Genomic DNA, 23,765 nt, shown 5'->3' on the forward strand with positions numbered 1-23,765 from the left:
AAAGTATATGATTTATGGATTTTAGTACACTGTTCTGTAACCTTTTTTTCAATAACAGTATATATGCGTATTCTGTTCCTGTTGTTAATTCAACACTTTTCTATAATATTCTTAATGGTTGCATACTGGCCCTTTGTATGGCTATATATAATTATTTAATCATTCCTATGAGTACTTATTAAAACCATTTAGCTGTTACGGGGCTTATATTCTGAATTTATCAGTTGATTTTTACAATATTTACATATTGTTGCATAGACTTTTATAAGTCCTTTTGTTGTTTGTGGTTCCTGAATATGCGCAATAGGAAAGTTTTACTGTGTGCCTCTGTTGAAGTTATATTATCAAAATGCACATTTTCTTGATATCTTTCAGATTCAATTAGCAGAGCCTCACAGACAATGGCTAAATGTGTCAAAGCTGTTACAGAGGGCGCCCATGCAGTAGAAGAACCATCCATATGCTGAAACATCTACTAAGGCCCAGCTAGTTAATGGACAGTTATGTTGGCACGATCTCTTGAAGGTGTATCTCTTTAAAAAATAATCTTGATGTAATATTTAAGGTTCTGCCATGCTTTATTTGAAAATGATACTGCAATTATCAGAGAACCTTGAGGTTTCAAAACAATTATGTGTTGAGTGTAAATATTAAATAGTTTAATAAACATTATATAGAGGCCTTTTCATGTAAAAGCACTGATAATCTTTGTGACATAAAAAAGAAAATCCTTAAAATATGAATTTTTTTATCTTCATTGATCACTTACGCTTGTAAAATGGATAAAATAAGAATAGCTTCCATTGCTCCTGTTTTATCCTAGCGCTAAAGAAAAGTATTCTGTCAAACTGGGTAAATAGCAAAAATATATATAATACAATCATACATCAGGTATATATCTTGGACAACTCTAATAATAATCATAATAATAATAGCTTAATGATTATTCAGGACTTTCTGTGTACTAAGCACTCTGGCTTTACATGCATCATCTTGTTTTATCCTTGTTACATCCGTATAAGACAGTAGTATCTCATATTACAGGTGAAGAAACTGAAGCCCAGAGATACTGGATAGTTTGCCTGAGTTCACAGCAAAAATATCATAGAATCAAACCTGGTTCTCTGACTTCAAATTGAAAGCCCATTATTCTTAAGTGTTGGACATAATTTCCTCTCATTAATACAGATTCCGTATGTTGTTACGTCTAAGAATTGGTATTGAGAAGCTTAATGGATAACACATTTTTCTGTTTTCTTCTTAAATCTGTTTATACAATATAATGTCATGGTGATTTATGTGATTTTTTCCTTTGTATAATAGATTGCACACACATCCTTTGGAATGAGTGAGGTCTCAAGAAATATAATTTAGGTTCTCATTGATGTTCCATATTTATTATATTAACACCATCTGTAGTATTTAAGTCAGCTAAATTACACCAGTAATAAAAGACAAAACAGCTTTCATAATTTTCAATTGTCAAAAAAAAGTAAAAAACTTAGAAGTAATCTAGGAGATGATCTAATGCTGTATTAATTCTTTTCAGAATCTTATGTTCAGAATCATTTATTTTATAATCCTTATTCCTTTTTGTTTTCACCAAAGATTTATTAGCCCAACTACAGGTTGCAATTTTACTGATATGAGAAAAGGTAAAATTTTTAGAATATAGTTTGTCATCTTCAAAAATTCTTCAAAACTTGTCACCCATAACAGCTTTTTCAGAATTATTTTATTCATTTCAGTTGTAAAGTTGTGTACTTTGTTTTAAATTCTCAGTTGCCTAAAATATAACTTCTTACTGAAAGACTTTGAATTTAATACAAACTCCTTCTCTTTCTCTACCTTCTTACCCCTTAGCCTGTTGTTGACCTCATAGGGGCAAACACTTGCGGTTTTTTATTTTACACAATACTCTTCAGTGAATGAGTATAGACTTCATAGGATTCTTGGTGAGGGAATGTTGCAGTCAGATGGAGAAATGGTGATATGACTAAGATGGTCCAGGATCCTAGGGCTGCCATCTAGGCAGCATGCGTGGAACTTGTAATTTCATAAAGAATATCTTGTCTGGGCTAAGTAGTACTCATTAAAATTTGTTGGTTTTGCATAAAGTAAATATGAAAGTCTGTCCCATGAGCACCTATCAGTCACTTAATACAAAATATTAAGGTTGAAAAGTGAAAGTGTTAGTCGTTCAACAGTGTCCGTCTCTTTGCTACCCCCTGGACTGTAGCCCGCCGGGCTCCTTTGTCCATGGAATTCTCCAGGCAAGAATACTGGAGTGGGTAGCATTCCCTTCTCCCTTCTCTCACATTGCAAGCAAATTCTTTACCATCTGAGCCACCAGGGAAGAGCCCATATTTAGGTTATTGTGAGCATAAACATTGAAGATGGTTGCAAGACTTTGTGAAGAATGGATCCAGATAGAAGAAAAATATGAATAGATAAGAAGAATAACACTGTTGATGGAATTTTGATTCTAAGCAATGAGGGAGTCAACAATGAAAAAACTACAAAGAATTAAGGCCAAGTCCTTTTAGGTGAAGATGGCAATCTGGAAAGACCCTGGAGAGAACACCACTAATATGTGCCATTAGAGCTTTAAGTACATTGTGTCTAGTTAAAGCCATGCTAACAATCGGTATTAAGACCCAAGAAATATCAAATAACTTGCCCATTTTTACCCAGTTAAAGACTAAAGGCAAAAATGTTTAACTAGAGATATTTTTACTGTTCCATTTTGCCTCAAAAAATGTGGACAATTAATCGATATACAGGAAAAAAATCTTAAAAGCCTTAACTCCATGCAGAATGCCCCTCAAATTTATTGTGAATTGTATTATAATGAATACATTAATAAAAAGCATTAATAATACTCAGTATGCAATAGTTTACTATTGTTGTTGCTGAGTTATTTAAACACCATTTCTTGCCAGGTCAGACAAATCTTGTTCAACTTTGGAAATGTTACTTAGAAAAATTGAAGATTGTTTCATCATCTGTAAAATGATAAAAATTCTAATGATTGTACCTACTTTGAATCTCACAGTGTTGTAATGAGGATTAAGTTAGAAAGTCTTCTTAGCCTATTTCTTGACATATAGTAAATGTTCAGTGTGGTTAATAACTGAGAACCATCATTATAGGGAAAGGGTGTGTTCAAAATTTTGCTGAGTTTCAGGAAGTTGCAGCTAACCATCCATGGGAGTCCTTGAAGTCCCCATTCTAAGTGAACCAAGTGAAAAACTCAATTTTGTTGATTGTGAGGGAAAGTCAAGCCTAATATAACCTCTAGCTTCTGTTTTCCTAAAGAAAACTATTTATTTAATTCAAGAGAATTGAATGACTTGCCCAAGGTCAGTCTAATCAGCAGAATACTGCTACTACAAACTATCCACCAGGGTTGTGAAGATTAATTTATTATGTAGAATTCTGCAGATTTTGATGGAATTTTTATTAGAATAAGACTTACTGAATCTGTTGAATTCTAACCCTTAAAAGATTATTCTGAAAGCAAAAATATAAAGCAGTGCTATCAGAAGAGGGAAAACTATGCTGATAGAAAGGGTACAGAAGGAGTGTGAGAGCTATTGATGTGCATAAAAGGGGACAGGAGGATTTTTTTGCTAGCATAAGCCTTTGGCTGATATAAACTGTCAGCTTTATTGTTGCCCAAACAAATTAACTCCACCATGATTCAAGTTCCCAAGGAGAGAGGAACTGAGGCAACTTAGCAACCACAGCAGTGATAAGAGGTAAGGTTTGCTTTGTTTTTTTTTTTTTTTTATGTTAACAATGTCATTCATGACCGCTGTTAAAATGTCACTAGCAAAACCATTACAAATGCCTGTTACCAAAGGCCCAGTGTGGCTGGGAGAGAGTTCAAGCAGAAATAAATGACACGCATAGGTATGACAATTCTTTAGGACATTTTGTAAGGCTAATCCTACCTTATAGCTAGACCGTAGGTTTGTGATTGACCCAACTTTTGGAAACAAGTACTCTCCATGAAAAGAACCTTGATAAAGACTTTTTGAAGCCAAAAAGATTAAAGATTTAATTACCTATAACTGATCTTCAAACTGTGATTGATGTTCAGAATCTTTGACATCTTTATATTTTAAAATAAAATGAAAAATATATGTGGGCATTGAAAAATAGGGTAAAATGCATGGTCTTGGAGTAGTGATTATAATATTTAACTTGAATTGGTTTGTAAAGAGATCATAAGATGAATAACAATTTCCTTCTTGAAAGAAAGTGAAAGTGAAGTGTTAATTGCTTAGTCATGTCCGACTTTGCAAGCCCATGGACTGCAGCCCTCCAGGACCATCTGTCCATGGGATTCTCCAGGCAAGAATATTGGAGTGGGTTGTCATTTCCTTCTGTAAAGTACCTTCCCTACCCAGGGATTGAACCAGGGTCTCCCACGTTGCAGATGGATTTGTTTACCTTCTGAGCCATTTCCTTCTTAGACATGTATTTTCGAATCTGAAAAGGACTATAGGAAAAAATCTAGCATTACACATGCGTTTGATAATTATGGAATTGGAGGCCAAAGAGAATAAGGGGTAAATTAGGGAGAGGTTTTGTGATTTGAACCAGCCCTCTGACTGCTGGTTCAGTGACATCTCAAAGCCTTCAATTCAGCTCCAACATTTATTTAGCATTTGCAGAGTATCTGCTGTGTGTGAGGTGTAATAAGTACTTGGACTACAAGAGACATACATACATTTTTATTGTATGTATTGTAAACATGTTTATTATGTGTGAAAAGCATCTTAGATGCAACTACCTCAGGGTAGTTGAACTAGTCTGAGGAAACAGCTTAAAGAAAAGGACTGTCGGGACTTCCCTGACGGTTCAGTGGTTAAGACTCTGCTTCCACTCAAGGGTTGCAAGTTTGATCCCTGGTCAGGGAACTAAGATCCCACATGCCATATGGCAAAAAAAGACAGTGCACTTCTATCACTTGAACATTTGAAGATCTTTACAATAAGACTATATTGCTTTTATAATTTTTTAAAAACATTATATAAATGAAGAATGGCAAAACAAAACTTTTAAGTTGATGAAAGCTAAAAATAGGATAGGAAATTGTATGCATGCTTGGCAGCCTCTAAGATGGCCCCAGTGACCCCTGCCTCCTGGGATTCACTCCCGTTTGTCGTCATCTCTCCTTGAGTGTGGGCCAGACTTCCTGATTCACTTCTAATGAGTAGGGATGTTTGTCCTGAGATTAGGTTTTAAACTTAATCTGTGATTTCTGTCTTGGGCTCTCTCTGATTCTCTCCCTCTCAGATCACCACCTGCCATGTTGGAGGGTGCTTAGCATACAGAGAGATCTCCTGTGGTAAGGAAGAGGACTTCCAGCCACTGTTTGTAAGTGAGCTGAATCTTGGCTGCCAATTGAGATGACCCCAGCCCTAGCCAACAGTTTAATTGCAGCCCCATACATTTCTGGATTCCTGACCCAGAAATTGTGAGCTGATAAATACTTCTTGTTTTGAACCATTAAATTTTATATTATTTGTTATGTAGAAATAGTACAGGGATTTCCCTGGTGGACGAGGGGTTAAGAACCCACCTTGCAACACAGGGCATGTGGGTTCTATCCCTGGTGGGAAACTAAGACCCCACGTGCTATGGGGCAGCTGAGCCCATGTGCCACAACTAAAGAGCCCGTGTGAGTCAACACAGCCAAATAAATGTTTTTAAAAAAGGGGATAGTACACTATGATTACATCCAGGCAAAGGCTAGGGTGACCCAAGTCTAATAACTGACTTGTGGGATTATAAAGGCCTGGCCATCTAGACCTGGTGGAGGACAGATGCGAAGGGCTGTTTTAGTGCCCAGGTCTTCTATGGGCCTGTCATTGACCCTGCATTGCAGTTTCACTTTGCCCTCTGCCCACTTCTGCCTTCTTCCCCCTCTTTACAGGTGTTGATCCCCATGGAACTATTTAATGAGTATTTTGCATATTGAGTTTTGCTCAGTATGTGCTACCTGGGGAATTCAGTCTGTGACAGCCTTCTGGAATATCTGTGGATCCTACATAGCTGCTTCAATTATCACTATATCTCAAGTCAACAAGAAGCAGTGAGGGAGAGCAAGTGGAGAACCAGCACTAACATTTTATTGACATGACTTGGAAATTGCATCACTTCCACTCACACACCACAGGCAAGACTCATTACCACACTCACCTGCAAGAGCGGACACTGGAAAATACAGCCTTTAGCCCAACAGCCATCTTTTCAACTAAACTAGATTCCAAAAGATGTTCCAGTTATCTTTTGCTATATAACAAACCACCCCAAAACTTAGTGGTGTAAAACAACAATCTTTTATTATACTCCTGAGATTCCAAGGGTCTGAAATGTAGAAAGGGCACAGAGAGATTGAACCTCAGCTGGGTGACTAGAGTATTGGGGGATGACTCGAAGAGCTGGGGGCTAGAGAAGCTCTGGCTGAAGCACCTTCAATCCGTAGATGGCATCTTCACTTGCATGCTTGGCTCCTGGGCTGGAATGGTGGAAGGACAGGTTCAGAGGGGGTTATCTCCCAGAGCATTCAGCATGACAGTCCCAGGACAGATGTACTCACAGGGTGGTTCGGGGTTCCAAGAACTGTAGTGTTCCTAGAGGCCAAGGAGGAAGCTGCAAGGCTCTTTATGACAACTTCAGAAACTATAGCATCACTTCACTGTGCTTTATTGGTCAAGCCAGTCGTGGAACCCACCCAGGTTCAAAGGGAGAAAGCATACACCCTACCTCTTGACAGGAGGAGGCTCAAATGATTAAAACAACCACAAGGATAGACATTGGGAGACAGGCCCTATGAGACCTACTGCAGTAGTGAAGAAGGAGATCCGGAGGAAAAAAAGACTAGTGAATTATAAAGTGAAGCTTCTACAACATACCAATTAATCTATACCTATTTTCTCATTACTTACCACAACTCAACTGCTTTTGTATCCAAGATAGAGTTGATAAGTCTCCTGTCATATATAGGATAGAATGAAGACCCTTTCCTTTGGTTCAAATTTTTTAAGCTTTTAAATATAACCCAAGAACATTAGCACCTGTAACTGAGATGCTTTTGGGGGCAAAAAGGCTATTTATAGGAGGAAATGAGCCTTGGTGACTTTCCTCACAGATTGTCCAGTCTGAGTTGCTATAGATTGGCTAAGTACTAGGCCAGATGGAATAATGTTCCTCAGGTAACAGATTTAATATCACAGTCTGAGAACAATAGTGGAACCCAAAGTGCAGTTTTTCAGTATCTTCTATTCCATTTCCACTTTTCAGGATTTACTGTATTCTTCAGCAGGGTAAGTAACCTCCCTGCCATAAAATGTACTATAATTAACATAAATTATTTTCTGAATTAAAAAAAAAAAGTGGCAAATCATGGACAAACTAGGACAAGAACTGAGTCTATGGAGATCTTTAAACTCTTTGAAGACTTCGGGATTTTCCTCATGTTCCAAGGGATAGGGTGACCTTGTCCCATTGTTCTAGAATAGAAGCAATCTACTTTGCTGCTGGGAAGCCCTGTGATAATGTTGAAAATCTAAAAGGAGCAGTAAAGCATAATTAAATTTCATTAATCTCAATTTGCCCTGCCAAGAAAAATAAAGCCCAAATATTTTTTTGCCCGTTTCTGCTTTTTTTTTTTTTTAAGACTGAAGGCAACCTGGTCTTTTTTTTTTTTTTTCCCCAAAACTTCCTTTACAATGTTGTGTTAGCTTCTGCAGCAAAGTACATATATAGAATCAGCTATATGTTTACATATATCCCCTCTGCTTTGGATTTCCTTTCCATTTAGGTCACCACAGAGCACTGAGTAGAGTTCCTTGTGCTATATAGTTGGTTCTCATCAGTGACCTATTTTATACATAGTAGTGTATACATGTCAATCCCAATTTACCAGTCCACCCCCTCCCCCCGGAACCTGGACTTTATCTGAGCTATATTGTTACATGGATAAAGTTAAATCATAATAGAGCCTTCTGATAGATGCCCCAAACTACACTTCCCATAAAACATAAAGTGGAAATTTATGGTTTGCTTAGTAGCTGGCACTAAACAGCTACACCCCTTTATGAGATGGGGCTTGTTTTGTATCTGCAACCTGGGAGGGGATGAGGAGGGGGGGACAGCAGCATTTTCTCGGGAGTTTGGGGTTGTTCCTCAGTGACCATCTGCGTCTTTACTCCGTGACCTCTGTGCTCTCCTCGCTTACCCTTCGCTTGCTGGTTAAATGCGTGTGTCCATTTCTCCAAGCCTTTTTGTTCCATAAGAGGTAGGATGCGCCCCTGACTCCTTTCACGAATGTTCTTGGCTAATGCTTTTGTATTGTTCCCAGTCATACATGAAGTGCATTTTCTACAGGTTCACACTCGTCATTGTCATCTCATGTATTCTGTACCTTTCCTCCATTTTGACTCAACATATAAAATAAGGTGCCCTTTGGTAAAACTGGAACAATTCTTATTCAAAACTGGAATATTAGGACAATTATTTTATAGGAGCGTGGCTTTAGGAAAGGGTGGTATCCTGTACAAATCTATTGATTGCCAGAAAAGAGATACCTGATCTTTTAAAGTAACCTGTTTGATCTTGAGTGTCCACATCTTATTCCACTAAGATCTTTTTGATTGGAATTGGTTCTTCCATTTCATGTTTTGTGGTTTAATTCATTAAGTCCCTTGCAAGAAAAGGGATTTTCAGAAGGGAAATAAAAACCACCCTAAAAGGGGGCAGAGATCTTTCTGCTAGACAAACTACCAAGAAATTATTAGGAACTTCTATCTTCCTAATACACCAACCTGCTATTATCATTAATAACTTACAACTGAGGCTACTAGGCAAGGACTGTGCCTGCTCAGTATTTTTCCCCTGGGAAGTACCCATTGTGCTCTTAAATTTGCACTGTGATGTTAACTAGGATTATTATGTATCATCCTCAAGACTGAATGGACCAAATCAACTGCTCACCCCTGGAAATAACACTTAACTTTTCCTAGGCACCAAGACACTGATTAGGGCTCTGGACAAGGAATTTTCCTAAATCAGCCCTGCAGCCCAGGAAGTCATTCCTTCTCCCTGGTGAGTGAGCATCTCCTCCCAGAGAGCAGGGTTAACTCACCTCTGACTCAGCATGCTTATACATAATAAACAGTTGAGAAAATATTGTCTGCTAGAGTTCTAGATGCAGTAGAACGTGTATATATATATACATATATGTATCAGTAAACCAAAGGAGAAGGCAATGGCACCCCACTCAAGTACTCTTGCCTGGAAAATCCCATGGACGAAGGAGCCTGGTAGGCTGCAGTCCATGGGGTTGCTAGGAGTTGGACACCACTGAGCGACTTCACTTTCACTTTTCACTTTCATGCACGGAAGAAGGAAATGGGAACCCACTCCAGTGCTCTTGCCTGGAGAATCCCAGGGACGGGGAAGCCTGGTGGGCTGCCGTCTATGGGGTCGCACAGAATCAGACACGACTGAAGCGCCTTAGCAGCAGCAGCAGCAGCAGCAGTGAACCAAAAGATACCAGATACCAGTTTCCTGTGGAGCCCGTAATTCTTCCCTGGTCTCTTAACTCCCTTGAACCCACCCACCAAAGTAATACAACAAAAGCATTGACTGCTCATTTGCACCCACATGGATGGACCTACAAATGATCATACTAAGTAAAGTACTTACTTAGTATGTACTTCCTTAGTATTGGCTTTTCTCTGAGAGAAAAGAGAAAGACAAATATCATATGATATCACTGATACGTGGAATCTAAAAAATAGTACAGGACTTACCTGGTGGCACAGTGGATAAGAATCCACCTGCTAATACAGGAGACATGGGTTTGATCCCTGGTCCGGGAAGATTTCATATGCCTTGGAGTGGCTAAGCCTGTGTGCCACAACTACTGAGCCCAAGTTCTAGAGCCTACGAGCCACAATTAATGAGCATGTGTGCCGCAACTACTGAAGCCTGCACGCCTAGAGCCTGAGGTCTGTAACAAGAGAAGCCACCAAAAGAAGCAGCCCACACACCGCAATAAAGAGTAGCCCAGCTCGCCACAATTAGAGAAACCTGAGCAAAGCCATGAAGACCCAGCACAACCAAAAGTAAATAAATAAAAAATAGTACAAATAAAATTATTTAGAAAACAGAAACAGACTCATAGACATAGTAAACAAACTTAAGGTTACCAAAGGGGAGGGGGCAGGGAGGGATAAATTGGGTGTAGGGAATTAACAGATGCACACTACTATTTGTAAAACAGATACACAACAAAGACTCATAGCACAGGGAACTATATTCAATATCTTGTAGTAAACTATAATGGAAAAGAATTTTTAGAAAATAATATAATATATACAGAAGAGGTGGCAAGAATACACAGAAGAACTGTACAAAAAAAGATCTTCATGACCCAGATAATCACGATGGTGTGATCACTCACCTAGAGCCAGACATCCTGGAATGCAAAGTCAAGTGGGCCTTAGAAAGCATCACTATGAACAAAACTAGTGGAGGTGATGGAATTCCAGTTGAGCTATTTCAAATCCTGAAAGATGATGCTATGAAAGTGCTGCACTCAATATGCCAGCAAATATGGAAAACTCAGCAGTGGCCACAGGACAGGAAAAGGTCCGTTTTCATTCCAATCCCAAAGAAAAGCAATGCCAAAGAATACTCAAACTACTGCACAATTGCACTCATCTCACACGCTAGCAAAGTAATGCTCAAAATTCTCCAAGCCAGGCTTCAGCAATACCATGAATAATGAACTTCCAGATGTTCAAGCTGGTTTCAGAAAGGCAGAGGAACCAGAGATCAAACTGCCAGCATCCACTGGATCATCAAAACTGCAAGAGAGTTCCAGAAAAATATATATTTCTGCTTTATTGACTATTCCAAAGCCTTTGACTGTGTGGACCACAATAAACTGTGGAAAATTCTGAAAGAGATGGGAATACTAGACCACCTGACCTGCCTCTTGAGAAATCTGTATGCAGCTCAGGAAGAAACAGAACTGGACATGGAACAACAGACTGGTTCCAAATAGGAAAAGGAGTACGTCAAGGCTGTATATTGTCACCCTGCTTATTTAACTTATATGCAGAGTACATCATGAGAAACGCTGGGCTGGAAGAAGCACAAGCTGGAATCAAGATTGCCAGGAGAAATATCAATAACCTCAGATATGCAGATGACACCACGCTTATGGCAGAAAGTGAAGAAGAACTAAAGAGCCTCTTGATGACAGTGAAAGAGGAGAGTGAAAAAGCTGGCTTAAAGCTTAACATTCAGAAAACTAAGATCATGGCATCTGGTCCCATCACTTCATGGCAAATAGATGAGAAAACAGTGGAAACAGTAGCTGACTTTATTTTGGGGGGCTCCAAAATCACTGCAGATGGTGATTGCAGCCGTGAAATTAAAAGACACTTACTCCTTGGAAGGAAAGTTATGACCAACCTAGACAGCGTGTTAAAAAGCAGAGACATTACTTTGTCAACAAAGGTCCATCTAGTTTTTCCCTGGAAAAACCATAGCCTTGACTAGACGGAAAAAGCTGAGCACCGAAAAACTGATGCTTTTGAACTATGGTGTTGGAGAAGACTTTTGAGAGCCCCTTGGACTGCAAGGAGATCCAACCAGTCCATCCGAAAGGAAATCAGTCCTGGGTGTTCATTGGAAGGACTGATGTTGAAGCTGAAACTCCAGTGCTTTGGCCACCTCATGCAAAGAGTTAACTCATTGGAAAAGACCCTGGTGCTGGGAGGGATTAGGGGCAGGAGGAGAAGGGGACAACAGAGGATGAGATGGCTGGATGGCATCACCGACTCGATGGGCATGGGTTTGGGTAGACTCCAGGAGTTGGTGGTGGACAGGGAGGCCTGGCGTGCTACCATTCCTGGGGTCACAAAGAGTCAGACACGACTGAGCGACTGAACTGAACTGAACTGAACTGATGTATGGATGTGAGAGCTGGACTATAAAGAAAACTGAGCGCCGAAGAATTGATGCTTTTGAACTGTGGTGTTGGAGAAGACTCTTGAGAGTCCCTTGGATTGCAAGGAGATCCCACCAGTCCATCCTAAAGGAGATCGGCCCTGCGTGTTCATTGGAAGGACTGATGCTGAAGCTGAAACTCCAATACTTTGGCCACATAATGCAAAGAAATGACTCATTTGAAAAGACCCTGATGCTGGGAAAGATTGAGGGCAGGAGGAGAAGGGGACGACAGAGGATGAGATGGTCGGATGGCGTCACTGACTCAATTGACATGAGTTTGGGTAAACCCCGGGAGTTGGTGATGGATAGGGAGGCCTGGCATGCTGCATGCAGTTCATGGGGTTACAAACAGTTAGACACGACTGAGCGACTGAACTGAACTGAACTGATACATATATATAATATAACTGGATCACTTTGTTGAACACCTGAAACTAATATAATTTTGTAAGTTAACTATACTTCAATTAAAAAAATTAGCGCAAGGAGAGTGATAACTAGGGATCATATTCATCCCTAGTTCCTGTACATTAATTGAGCAACTACCAGGGGGTGGGGATTGTACAGGTGTTGGAGATTGACCCTGTCTTCAGTGGCAAAGGCAGAAGAGTCACTGATGATTGCATGTATGTGCAAGTGCTGTGACAGAACAAGGTCCCCTGGGAACAGCAGGGAACACACCTTGGTGACTGCCCTGACTGGGAGGCTATCAAGAGCTATCAGGGAGGGCTTCCAAGAGGAAGTGCTTACTGTGAGGAGGCCTGTGGGCTCCGTAGGAATAAGTCAGGTGGACAGAGGAGCACAACCAGCAGGGACAGATTCCCTTTTAGGAAAATGGGAAGCAGCTCTGACAAAAGGGATGCCAGATAATGTGGTCGGCTCCATGAAAGACCTTATGCTTTCCTTGGAGGTGCTGAAGTGAAGAATGTTGAGTTGAGAAAAGTATCTTGAAGTCATGAAGTCAATACAGCTTTTGAGCTTCAGATAGCATAGTTAAGCTCCAGGGGTGGCAGCCAAACCATCTCACCTCTATAATTTTGTGGTCAACCAACAGTAACACCCACTTCTTAGGGTTACTTCAAAGACTGAATGGAATTATTTATTTACAGCAAGCTGGCAGCAAAGTGTATGTCACCTAATGAGCATTTTAATAAACATCAGTTTTCTTTGCCTAGAAAGAAAAAAAAGGCTGGCAGGTCTTTTCTCTATATACAAGCCACATTGCCCTGAAGCCTCTCCCCTTTCTCCTACTATAACGCCCCCCCACCCAAGTAATTTTATTTTCCACCAGAGACCCCCCAAATCTGCTCTCTGTTCTTCAATATATGTGCACAAAATCCAGCTCCTCTCTAGCTAAGTTTTTTGCAGGGCATTGGAGGGAGGGAGACAAAGTGAGTTGGCAACAGACTGTCTTCTAGTTAAGTAGTGCATACAGCTGTCTTTTTTTAAAAAAGTTACGTAATATTCCCTCGTGTGCCTCTACCAAGATGTATCCCAATTCCACTTCAATAATGATTAATAAAATGTATTGAGTATATATTATGGACTAGGAACTATTCTAAGTACTATAACAAACCAGTGGGGTAAATTTTATTAGCTTCATTTTACAGATGGGGCTTCCCTGGTGGCTCAGGGGTGAAGAACCTGCCTGCCAATGCAGGAGATGAGGGTTCGATCCTTGAGTCGGGAAGAGCCCCTGGAGAAGGAAATGGCAACCCACTCCAGTGTTCTTGCCTGGGAAACCCCACAGGCAGAGGAGCCTGGGACAGAGGACCATGGGGTCGCAAAAAGTCAGACACTACTTAGCGACTGAGCACAAGCAAACTACTTGGAGGTGAGATAATGTGTCCATGATCACACAGTGAACTGCGGAGATGGGATTTGAATGCAGGCAATTCTTAACCACAATGCCATATTGCTTCCCCATTGATGGGATATTTAGGGCTTTCCTAATTTTTCTATTACAGATAACATAGTATTAATCATACTTGTACATAAACATTTTTATTGGTCCTTCAGGAAACTATCTTCTATTTCTTCAAAATTATTGATAGACAAGCCTACTTATCAAAATCACTTCCAATTGATTAGCAATCTAGTAGAAATTAGTCATGTGTAGTCATATATATGGGCTTCCCGGGTGGCTCAGTGGTAAAGAATACTCCTACAATGCAGGAGACGTGGGTCCAGTCCCTGGGTTAGGAAGATACCCTGGAGAAGGAAATGGCTAGGCACTCTAGCATTCTTGCCTGGGAAATCCCATGGACAGAGGAGCTTGGCGGCTACAGTCGATGGGGTCGCACAAGAGTCAGACACGACTTAGCGACTAAACAACAATAGTCATATATATGTTGACAAAACTTACTCTCAGATTATAATATAAATTCATTTTGAATATATTTTAGATTATGTGTATTTTATTAGACTATATAAATCACATTTCATATATTTCATCTATTTTATTCCAAAACCTTCAACTATCTTGAATAATGTTCTTTCTTGTTGAGTGTATCCATTTTCAAAGACTTGTACAAACATGGATATAAATTGAATTCATTTTCCCCCTTTCCATTTTATCTAGGCTTACAGATTTCTAAAACGAAGTATGAGAAATATCTATGGACTTCAACATAAAAATATTTTGGATTTGAGTGTTCTGGAATAGAAAAATTTACATGTTTCTATAAATGAAAATATGTAAGTACTGAAATGTAAAAAGTAAACATGAAGAGCATTCTTTCTGACTAGATGTAAATAGAATATACTATTAAGAATCTATTATGAGGCAGCCAAAATTTATTTGCCCAAGTTTTCTTCCAGGATTTTTCTAAGAACTGGAGAAATAATACTGTTTTAATCTATTTGGGTTGCTATAACAAAATGCCACACACTGGGTAGCTTATAAACAACAGGAATTTATTTCTTACAGTTCTGGAGGCTGGAAGTCTAAGATCAGAAGCCAGCACAGTCGAGTTCCGGTGAAGACCCTCTTCCAGGGTGCAGACCACCATCCCTCGCTGTGTCCTTACATGCTGGAAGGTACTAGGAAACCCTGGAGGGTCTCCTTTATAACAGAAATAATCCCATTCATGAAAGTTCCAGCCTCATAACTTAAGCACCTTCCAAAGGTGCCACCTCCTAATACCATCACTTTAGGGATTTAGGATTTCAACATATGAATGTTAAGGAAACACTAAGTTTCAAATCATAGCAAATGCCTAATATGACAGCAGCTGTCCTCAATTATGGGAAAGTAACTGCCAATGGTAAACTAGATAACTGTGCTGGGAGCTATTGGTACATTCTCCCTGATTCATGCTATCAAATTAAAGGGATGATTTCAACAGCAGCATTGATGAACTGGAGTCTGAAATGTCCTGGGCTCTAATTATCATATGTGCATTCAACAGGACTTGGATTTGCTAAGTCTGTGCGGCATTTAGGCTGCTTCTAAAATATCTGTTCACTGTATGTATCACAATCTTTTGACATTATAGTTTTTCAGCTATATGCCAATTTGGAGAAAATGATCTGGTTAAGAGCAGGATTTGGAGAAATCATTATATTCAACTTTTTTTTTCTTTAAAAAAAACAACACTGCGATACTGTACAAAATGATTTGTTAAAAGAGAAAGCTCCATAATCTGTTTTCTAGATTTAAGTCTTGGCTCTACTGCTTAGCACCTATGTCATCTCTATTACTATTCCCTTTTTTTTTTTTTTTTTGGTGGCGCCACACTGCTTGCAGGATCTTAATTCCCCATCCAGGAATTAAGTTAATTAACCCTCACCCTCCACAGTGAAAGCACGGAGTCCTAACCATCGGCCCGCCAGGGAATTCCCACTATTACCTATTGATATGGGGGTTGCATATGCTAGGATGACAGCAACACCTGCCTCACTGATTTGACTAAATAATTTAATATGTGTAAAACACTGGACAAGAGCAAGTGCTTAATGAGTGTAAGGTGCTATTGCTATTCCATCCTTTAAAAAGAATGAATGAAAGTGTATACCTAGAAGCATTCCTGCAATTTAGTATCCAGCCAATCCGTAGTTTAGTGTTAGAACAGACAGCGTTAAATGGCTTTTTACACAAAATACTTTACATCAAAAATTTTATTACAGCTCATTGAAAATAGTAAGAATGGGGAAACCTTGGTTTTAGAAATGAACTAAAAAGTAAATGCAGTTATAAGCAAGGGTATTTAGAGAACATTTAGTTTTTTTCATTTAGCTCTGGCAATGTAATTTCCAACCAATAATGTGCATACATGTTATAGAAACTGAGGTCCTTGGACAGCAGAGTAATGCATCGTGGGAAACTATAATCATTGCTTTTTACAACTGGGTACGATCCTGTAAAATCTGTGCTGTTGGTGACAAACAACGGAGGAGGAGGAGAGACAGATGGAAGAACAGAAGTTCTTCACGGCTGCTGAAGGACAAATCAAAACTGATGTCCTACCAATGGAGGATTAATGACATCTACTTTTACCAAGGATTTAGACAAATGTGCAAAATATACTGCAGTTTTCTAAAAAGTGACTTATGGGGCTAAGAAGAAAAAGTAAAAAAGGATCTGTTATTAAAGGGATGTTTTCCTTTTGCCTGATTTTTGTGGACTGATGGTCCCATCTGTGTAAATATATTCATGTGGTAGGTAGAATAATGGCCCCAATAGTCCATGTTCTAATCCTCCCCCAACCCTGTGAATGTTACCTTACATGGCAAAAGGGATTTTGTAGATGTGACTGAATTAAGGCTCTTGAGATAGGGAGATTATTCTGGATTATCTGGGTGGGCATAATATAAGCAGAAAGCTCCTAGTAAGAGCAGGACAGGACAAGAGTCATAGGAAAGGGGACTTCCCTGGTCCAGTGGTTAAGATTCTGTGTTCTTGTTGCAGGACGGGGTTCATCCCCTGGTCAGGGAGCTAACATCCTACAAGCTTTGAGATGCAGCCAAAAGTAAATACATAAGTAAAGACATAGGAAGGAATCAGGAGTCAATGAATGCAAGTAGCTTCTAGAAGCTGGAAAAGGCAAGGAAGCAGACTCTTGCCTAGAGCCTCCAGAGGGAAATGCAGCCCTTCCCGACAACCAGTAAAACCCATTTCAGATGCCTGACCTGAGGACTGGAAGATTATACATCTGTGTTGTTTTAAGCCACCAAATTTGCAGCACCATGTGAGGATAGCAAGTGGAAACTAAACACATTTACTAATCTGCACCTAACCTGTGGAGACACTAATTTGTAGCCAGTACAAACCAAAATGTACTTCTAGTTAGTCACTCAGTCACATCTGACTCTTTGCGACCCCACAGATTGTAGCGCGCCAGGCTCCTCTGTCCATGGGATTCTTCAGGCAAGAATACTGGAGTGGGTTGCCATGCCCTTCTCCAGGGGATTTTCCCAACCCAGGATCAGACCCAGATCTCCTGAAGTGCAGGCGGATTCTTTACCATCTGAGCCACCAGGGAAGCCCGGTGCTTCTAGTTCTCTTGGATTAAAACTGGAGTTATCTGTGGAAAAACGATTTCTTTTGGGGCTTGAGCAGGAAAAAATACAAGGTGAATCTAGAGTGTCTCACAGTGTTAGAAAGTAAAGAACTGCTGAGAAAGTGTGAGGGCACATGGAAAGAGAACAGGCGCTAAATGAAAGAGCTTGCAATGGCCAAAGCTGGGACAATTAGCACTGCAAAATAATGATAGTGTTGGATTATAACCCCCCCAAAAAAACATGTATCCATGAATCTGCAATGAAATAGACAAACAAATAAATAAATGACAGAAAATGGACAATTCCACTGGTGAGTTAACATTAGTGTAGGAAAGTTTGAGGAGAAATAAAATGTTTACATAGTTCAAATGACCTCCCTCCAGGTATCCTTTAATTACAAATGGAAAGACAGTAAGGTTACAATGGAGAAACCAGAAGACACCAGCTATACCAAGTAATCAGGCTAATAGCAGTAATGTGGTAGGCAGAATTCTGAGATGTTCACTCCCTGCCTTTCCCGCCCCAGTCTTGGGACACACCTTTCGTAATCTTCCAGGTTGTGGATACCATGGATTTTAATCCTGTGACTATGCTATATTAAGTGACACAACTGATATTAAAAAAAGATCGTGGGTTTGCCTGACCTAATCAAATGAGTCTTGTAACTATGGGTCTAGAAGTCAGAGATGCAAAGTGTAAGAGGGATTGTGAGGGAGGGCAATTCTCCTGCTGCCCTTGTACATGGAGGGGCTGCAGGTGAGAACCTGAGAATGACTTTCAGGAGCTGAGAGAGATTCCTACTGCCAATCAGCAGGTAAACAATCCACCCTGGATTCTGCCAACAACCTGAATGAGCTGGAAGACGACTGCAAGCTCCAGATGAGAACACAGCCCAGCTGACACCTTGATATTGGCCTTGGGAGACACCGAGCAGGGAGACCAGCCACAGTCGGCCTGGACCCCTGACCTCCAGATAAGAACTGGGTGCTGTGTTGAGGTGGTAGGTCTGTGGAGATACATCACAGCAGCAGGACAAAACCATACAACCAGTCCTAACACAGGTCAGCATCACGTCCATCCTCAGAGGATGCTCTGAAAAGGACACGTCATGTCTGAGATTATTATTATTATTTTTTTTGCCAAAAATACATTCCCTCATTTAATCATGAGGAAATATTAGAGAAACTCGGATTGAGAGATGTTCTACAAAATAACTGACTGGTACTCTTCAAGAGTGTGGACGTCATGAAAGATAAGGAAAAATTGAGTATCTGAGACAGAAAAAGTACATCAGTGGTAAACTGGCAAAATCAGAATAAAGTCTGTAGTTTAGTTAACAGCAAAAAAATTACAACAGCACATACCCAAAGCTATTTCTCTGTAGAATTGGGCAACTCCATGTAATAGTAAGCAATTCACTTCTACAATTTATTTTTTCAATTGTTAGGTAAAACAAAAAGCATTTGCAGTGTACTTTAAGATTCTTAGCTGAAATCGTAAGTTATGCTGCTGTTTGCCTTTTAATAATTCTATTTGCCTTGAAGATGGCTTAATTTTGGAAGAGTTGGTGTGTTTTGGGAGACTTGGTATGCTTCAACATTGTAATGACTTTGACACAGTGGCAGAGATTAATGAAAGCAAATACTATTAATGGGTGAAATCCGAAAATGAAAAATCGGACAATATAGTACATTGTAGGGGCTTTTGTGGTTGTTGCTTTGATGTTTGCTTTTTACTTTTATTTTAGATTAAGAAGTTAGCATGTAAAACTATAAATACACAAAATCCTTTCAATAGCTTAAAAGAATGAACATTTTAGAAGTTTCCTGAATTGAAGATACAGAGAGGGAAGCAAAAAAACTAACACACTATTTGAACAGTTTGATTCATACAAGATAGAAATCCCCTTCCAATAGGAGAAAAAAAAGATAAATGACCTGCATGGGGTATTTGCATAAATTTTCTAAGAATGGTATCATGAATCTCTTTCCTTATAATTTTTTTCTTAGCTTCATTTCAGAGAACTAGACACATACTAGAGAGATTAAATGATAATTTATCACCTCATCATATTATTGCATGAAGTACTCTGACTTTGCTGCTTATACTTTAAGTAAGGTAATTCTTCCCTCCTTCCTCCATAGAGAGAAGCCTAGCGCCTACCATCTAGCTCAAGCCTGGCTTAACGGCCTCCTCTGAGGTTAGTGTTAACATCGTTCTGGACAGAGCAACAGGAAGCATCTGTGTATCTTACCACAACTGAGATGATCCACTCTTTCCCCATTTGAAGTCTAAATTCTGTTGGTATTAATTTACTTAATTGCTCTCTCTTTGCACATTTAAAACATTTAGATATATAAAACATCATGGTAATAAGCTCTGAGAAAACTGAAATGATTTATGACTATGTAAATATTTATTGAATTCTTCCCAGCTGGTCAATATTGATTTTTTTCTCCTGTCTATAATTTAAAAGAAACTTGTGTTAGGAAAGCTATTCTGACAAATCTTTTGTTCTTGCATTCCAGAACCATCTATGGTGACAGCAAAACTCAGGGAACAATGTTAATCAACAGCTGCCCAGTTACCTGGAAGAGCAGATGGTAAAATTGATCCTATCCTAAAAAATGGGGGAAGGGAATACTCAAAGACATTTGCTCAAATATGCTCAAGAGTTTCCACACAAACGGCTTTCATGAAAGCCATATTGTTTTCCTTTTGTATGTTTGCCTTTTACTTTGGGTGATTCTCTTATACTGTATTTTCAATTTTTTAACCTGTCAAGTTTTCAGTATTAACTGACATTAGTTATTTAAAAATAGAGTATATAAGGACTTCCATGGCAATCCAGTGGTTCAGACTCTGTGCTTCCAAGGCAGGTTTGATCCCTGATCAGGGAAGTAAGATCCTACAAGTCGAGCAGTGTGGCCAAAAAAAAAAAAAAAAAAAAGAATGTACAACAGAATATGCCAGTAGAAAAAAGTAGAATATTTGACACCACTCCCAGGTTTTTTTTAGCAGGACTATAACATGGTCAAATGGAATACAATGCTCAAAGGTTATTGACATAATTAGAATTGTACAGGTATTTTACTAATCATCTTGGACTCTTGTATTGAGATTGACAACAGTAAGTCCACATAAGCTTTCTTAGAACTTTCCTCACTTAACCTATCTAAAAGTCATATCTTAATTATCTTATTAGTCTCAAAGAGATTGTACTGTTTAAAAATTCAAAATTTCAAATTAATTCAATAAATATTTATGGTGCATATTTTGTGCTAGGCACTATTCTACATGCTAAGTCAACAAAACAGATCAAGAGAGAAAAAAAAAGGACAAAACAGCTAGCCTTCAAGGAGTTTATATTTTTAAAACCAGGATCTGGGACTTCCCTGGTGGTCTAGTGGTTAAGACTGTGCTTCCAATGCAAGGGGTGCAGGTTCAATCCCCAGTCAGGGAATTAACACTGCTCTGCTGGGCAATGGGTGGAGGGGAATAAAGAAAAGTAAAACTAGGATCTGTATATAAATAAAGCATACCAAAGCAATAATTCTTACTTTTCTTGTCAGACTTAAGCCACTGAGGGCAGGGATGCCATTTCCCCGTATCTTAACCACAGTGCCTAGCACACTATAAATGATTCATAGGTACTCCTTGAATAATTAAATAGCAGAAGATTTTTCTTTTTTTGCTTAAGTATAAATAATTGCCTTCTTCATTGCCTGTTACATCTGTTCAAACTTTTTGCCTTGGCTTTCAAGATCCTCTTAACTGAGCCTTACTCTACTACTTCCTTTTCCTCTATCTTTCCCAACACACCTTCTGTTGAGACATGCTCACTCCTGCTTTGGCAAATGTTATTTCCTCTGTCCAGGTAAATAAAAATTTTCTCCATTTAGATTCAACAAACACTGATTTAATATCTTCTATGTGCCAGGACTGTGGTAGAGCTGTCCACAGTTCTCCTTAAATCTACACAAGCACTCTCATTGGTTTTTAGAAGGCATGGGAGAGGTTCAGAGTTCTGAGAGCAGCCTGAGGTCCCTAGGCTACTCAGGTGGATGGATCCCCCACAATAACCCAAGGAAGCCTCGTCTTCTTGCTCCGCCCCTTCCATTCCCTACTAGGAGCTCTTGCTTGTTCTCCAAGGGCTTCCTGGATATTATCTACCTCTGCAACTAGATCCTAAGTTCACAATTATATCTGTCTCTTCTTTCACTTCCCTACAGAACCTAACCAACTACCATGCCCACTGAGCGTGCTATAAATAAGCCGCTAACTGAGAAGGTTAATCAACTCTGGCTGTCTCTTACTTTTGACTGTTAGGAAGTTAACCTTTGCAATAAATCCCATCTTTTGAATCAAGTTCTATACAGTCAGAACCTGCTGTGTGAAAAAAAAACCAAAAACTTCCTTTTAGTCATAAACACCTCATTTGAGATTCCAGTTATCTTTGATTTATAGGTAAGCAATTTAATGTTCAGCTGATCTAATTCTTCATTGACTTGAATCACAAGCCTGTTCAGTTGATTTTTCTCAGAAAAGACCTAGCATTCCCAGGTTCTCTTTCATTCTTCTGACCACACACTGGCTCCTTGGTGTCGTTGAGGTATGGCAAGCAAAACTGCATGGCTAAACTGTATTTTGATGAGATAACCTATCCAGGGTCAGATGTTCTTATCAGCCAACAAATCTACCACAGACCTGCCTAGCTGGGCCAGAGGTGGTGGGTGGGGAACTTAAAATATTTTTAAGCCCAGTGGTCTCCAAGTTCTTCTCAACCAGGTCAGTGCAAACCCTTATCCCGTGCTAAGCCTATAAAGCCAGTGAGGATGGGGACTGGTTCGCTCACTACTTAACTACTGCAGGACGCTACAAATGTCAGCCTCGTAAGATACACCCGTATTTCTTTAATTTTTTGTCCCTAGTCCACCATAAAAATATGCATACATGCATCTGTAACTGAAGAGAATCTTTTTGTGAAATAATACATCAACCACAATGACTTTGGGTATTTTCTCTTCTATATCACCATTCTCTCCGGTAGGTCATAAGCTGCCAAACTGATTTCTTAAGTTCCCTCTTGTAAACACTCTATGCCACAGAGTTGAGGTGAGGTCTCTCGCCACTGTAGCATGCAATACCCTGAACAAGAAGACTTGTCATCATTTAAAAAAATTTTTTTATTTATTTTTGGCTGCAGCTTTTGAGATCTTCACTGTGGCATGCAGACTCTTAGCTGTGGCATGCGGGATCTAGTTCCCTGACCAGGGATGGATCCTGGGTCCCCTGCATTGAGAGCAGAGTCTTACCCACTGGACCACCAGGGAACTCCCCCGTCATCATTTTCTCTTAGAGCCAAGTACCAAGGAAAGGCATAGCTGCCTGGAACATGGCTAACTGAATAAACACTGTGGTTTTGTGTTGGTTGGGCCTCTTCTTGTTGTGAAAAAATACAGTTCGATTATATTTTTAAAAAATAATTCTGTCAAAAGCAGTAATGACTAGTCAAAAAGAGAAATCTCACACAAATCATGCAAGAAAATAGTAAATATGTAAGTGAAAATAAAGTGAAAGTTGCTCAGTCCTGTCTGACTCTTTGTGACCCCATGGACTGTAGCCCATCAGGTCTCCCGCATGCAGGCAGATTCTTTACCATCTGAGCCACCAGGGAAATTATGTAAGTAGGGCTCTAATTAGGTATTTGTTCTTCAATACTTTAGGAATGGCTTCTAGAATAAGATCCTCTTTTACAGTTTTCTAATTAAAATCCTACCTTAATTCCAGGGACTTTCTATGAATCCAGGGACAAAAATGGAAGTGGACAGTTGCGGAGTGGCTGCTACATGTCACACAGTATACTATACATGGTCTGTCAATCATCTTATTCAATCAGTTGTGTTGAGAATGAGGGCACCGAGGCTTGAGGGGCTGGGGAAACCGTCTTGGTTTGTAGTAAACAAACTAGTAAATAAATATTAGCTCTGGGATTCACACGTGGTTTTCTGATCTAAACCGCCCCCCACCCCCACCCCGGCTGTTTGTCTACTATTTAACACTGTAGGTACATTTTAAACAATGAACTAGTACCTGCCCTATTAAACATTTCATTGGAAATACGTGTCAAACACGTCCCTGTTTTTTTTTTTTTTTTTGTGAGGTGACTTGTTTTGAAGATATTTCATAAACCTTTCCATGTCTTGTTGTCAGAAAAGTCT

General features: G+C 39.5%; 1 protein-coding gene and 1 long non-coding RNA gene across 9 annotated transcripts in view; one reads left to right on the forward strand and one right to left on the reverse strand.

Moving 5' to 3' along the window:
* Positions 1 to 2,888, forward strand: part of NDUFS1 (NADH:ubiquinone oxidoreductase core subunit S1) — a 31,002-nt gene extending 28,114 nt beyond the window's left edge. For both annotated transcript variants that reach the window (XM_061148927.1, XM_061148928.1), the window contains exon 19: positions 376 to 2,888. In XM_061148927.1, the coding sequence (XP_061004910.1) occupies positions 376 to 467 (92 nt within the window). In that variant the 3' untranslated portion in view covers positions 468 to 2,888. The remainder of the gene's footprint in view (positions 1 to 375) is intronic.
* A 3,446-nt stretch (positions 2,889 to 6,334) lies between these two features.
* LOC133060943 (uncharacterized) overlaps positions 6,335 to 23,765 on the reverse strand; it is a 29,328-nt gene continuing 11,897 nt past the window's right edge. For 6 of the 7 annotated variants that reach the window (XR_009693869.1, XR_009693868.1, XR_009693867.1 and 3 more), the window contains one exon: positions 6,335 to 6,532. This is a non-coding gene — a long non-coding RNA (uncharacterized LOC133060943). Of the gene's footprint in view, positions 6,648 to 23,765 lie in introns of all 7 variants that reach the window. The other variant, XR_009693871.1, reaches the window with a different exon arrangement.

The sequence above is a fragment of the Dama dama genome, chromosome 8, assembly GCF_033118175.1.
Source record: "Dama dama isolate Ldn47 chromosome 8, ASM3311817v1, whole genome shotgun sequence".
Lineage (NCBI taxonomy): Eukaryota > Metazoa > Chordata > Mammalia > Artiodactyla > Cervidae > Dama > Dama dama.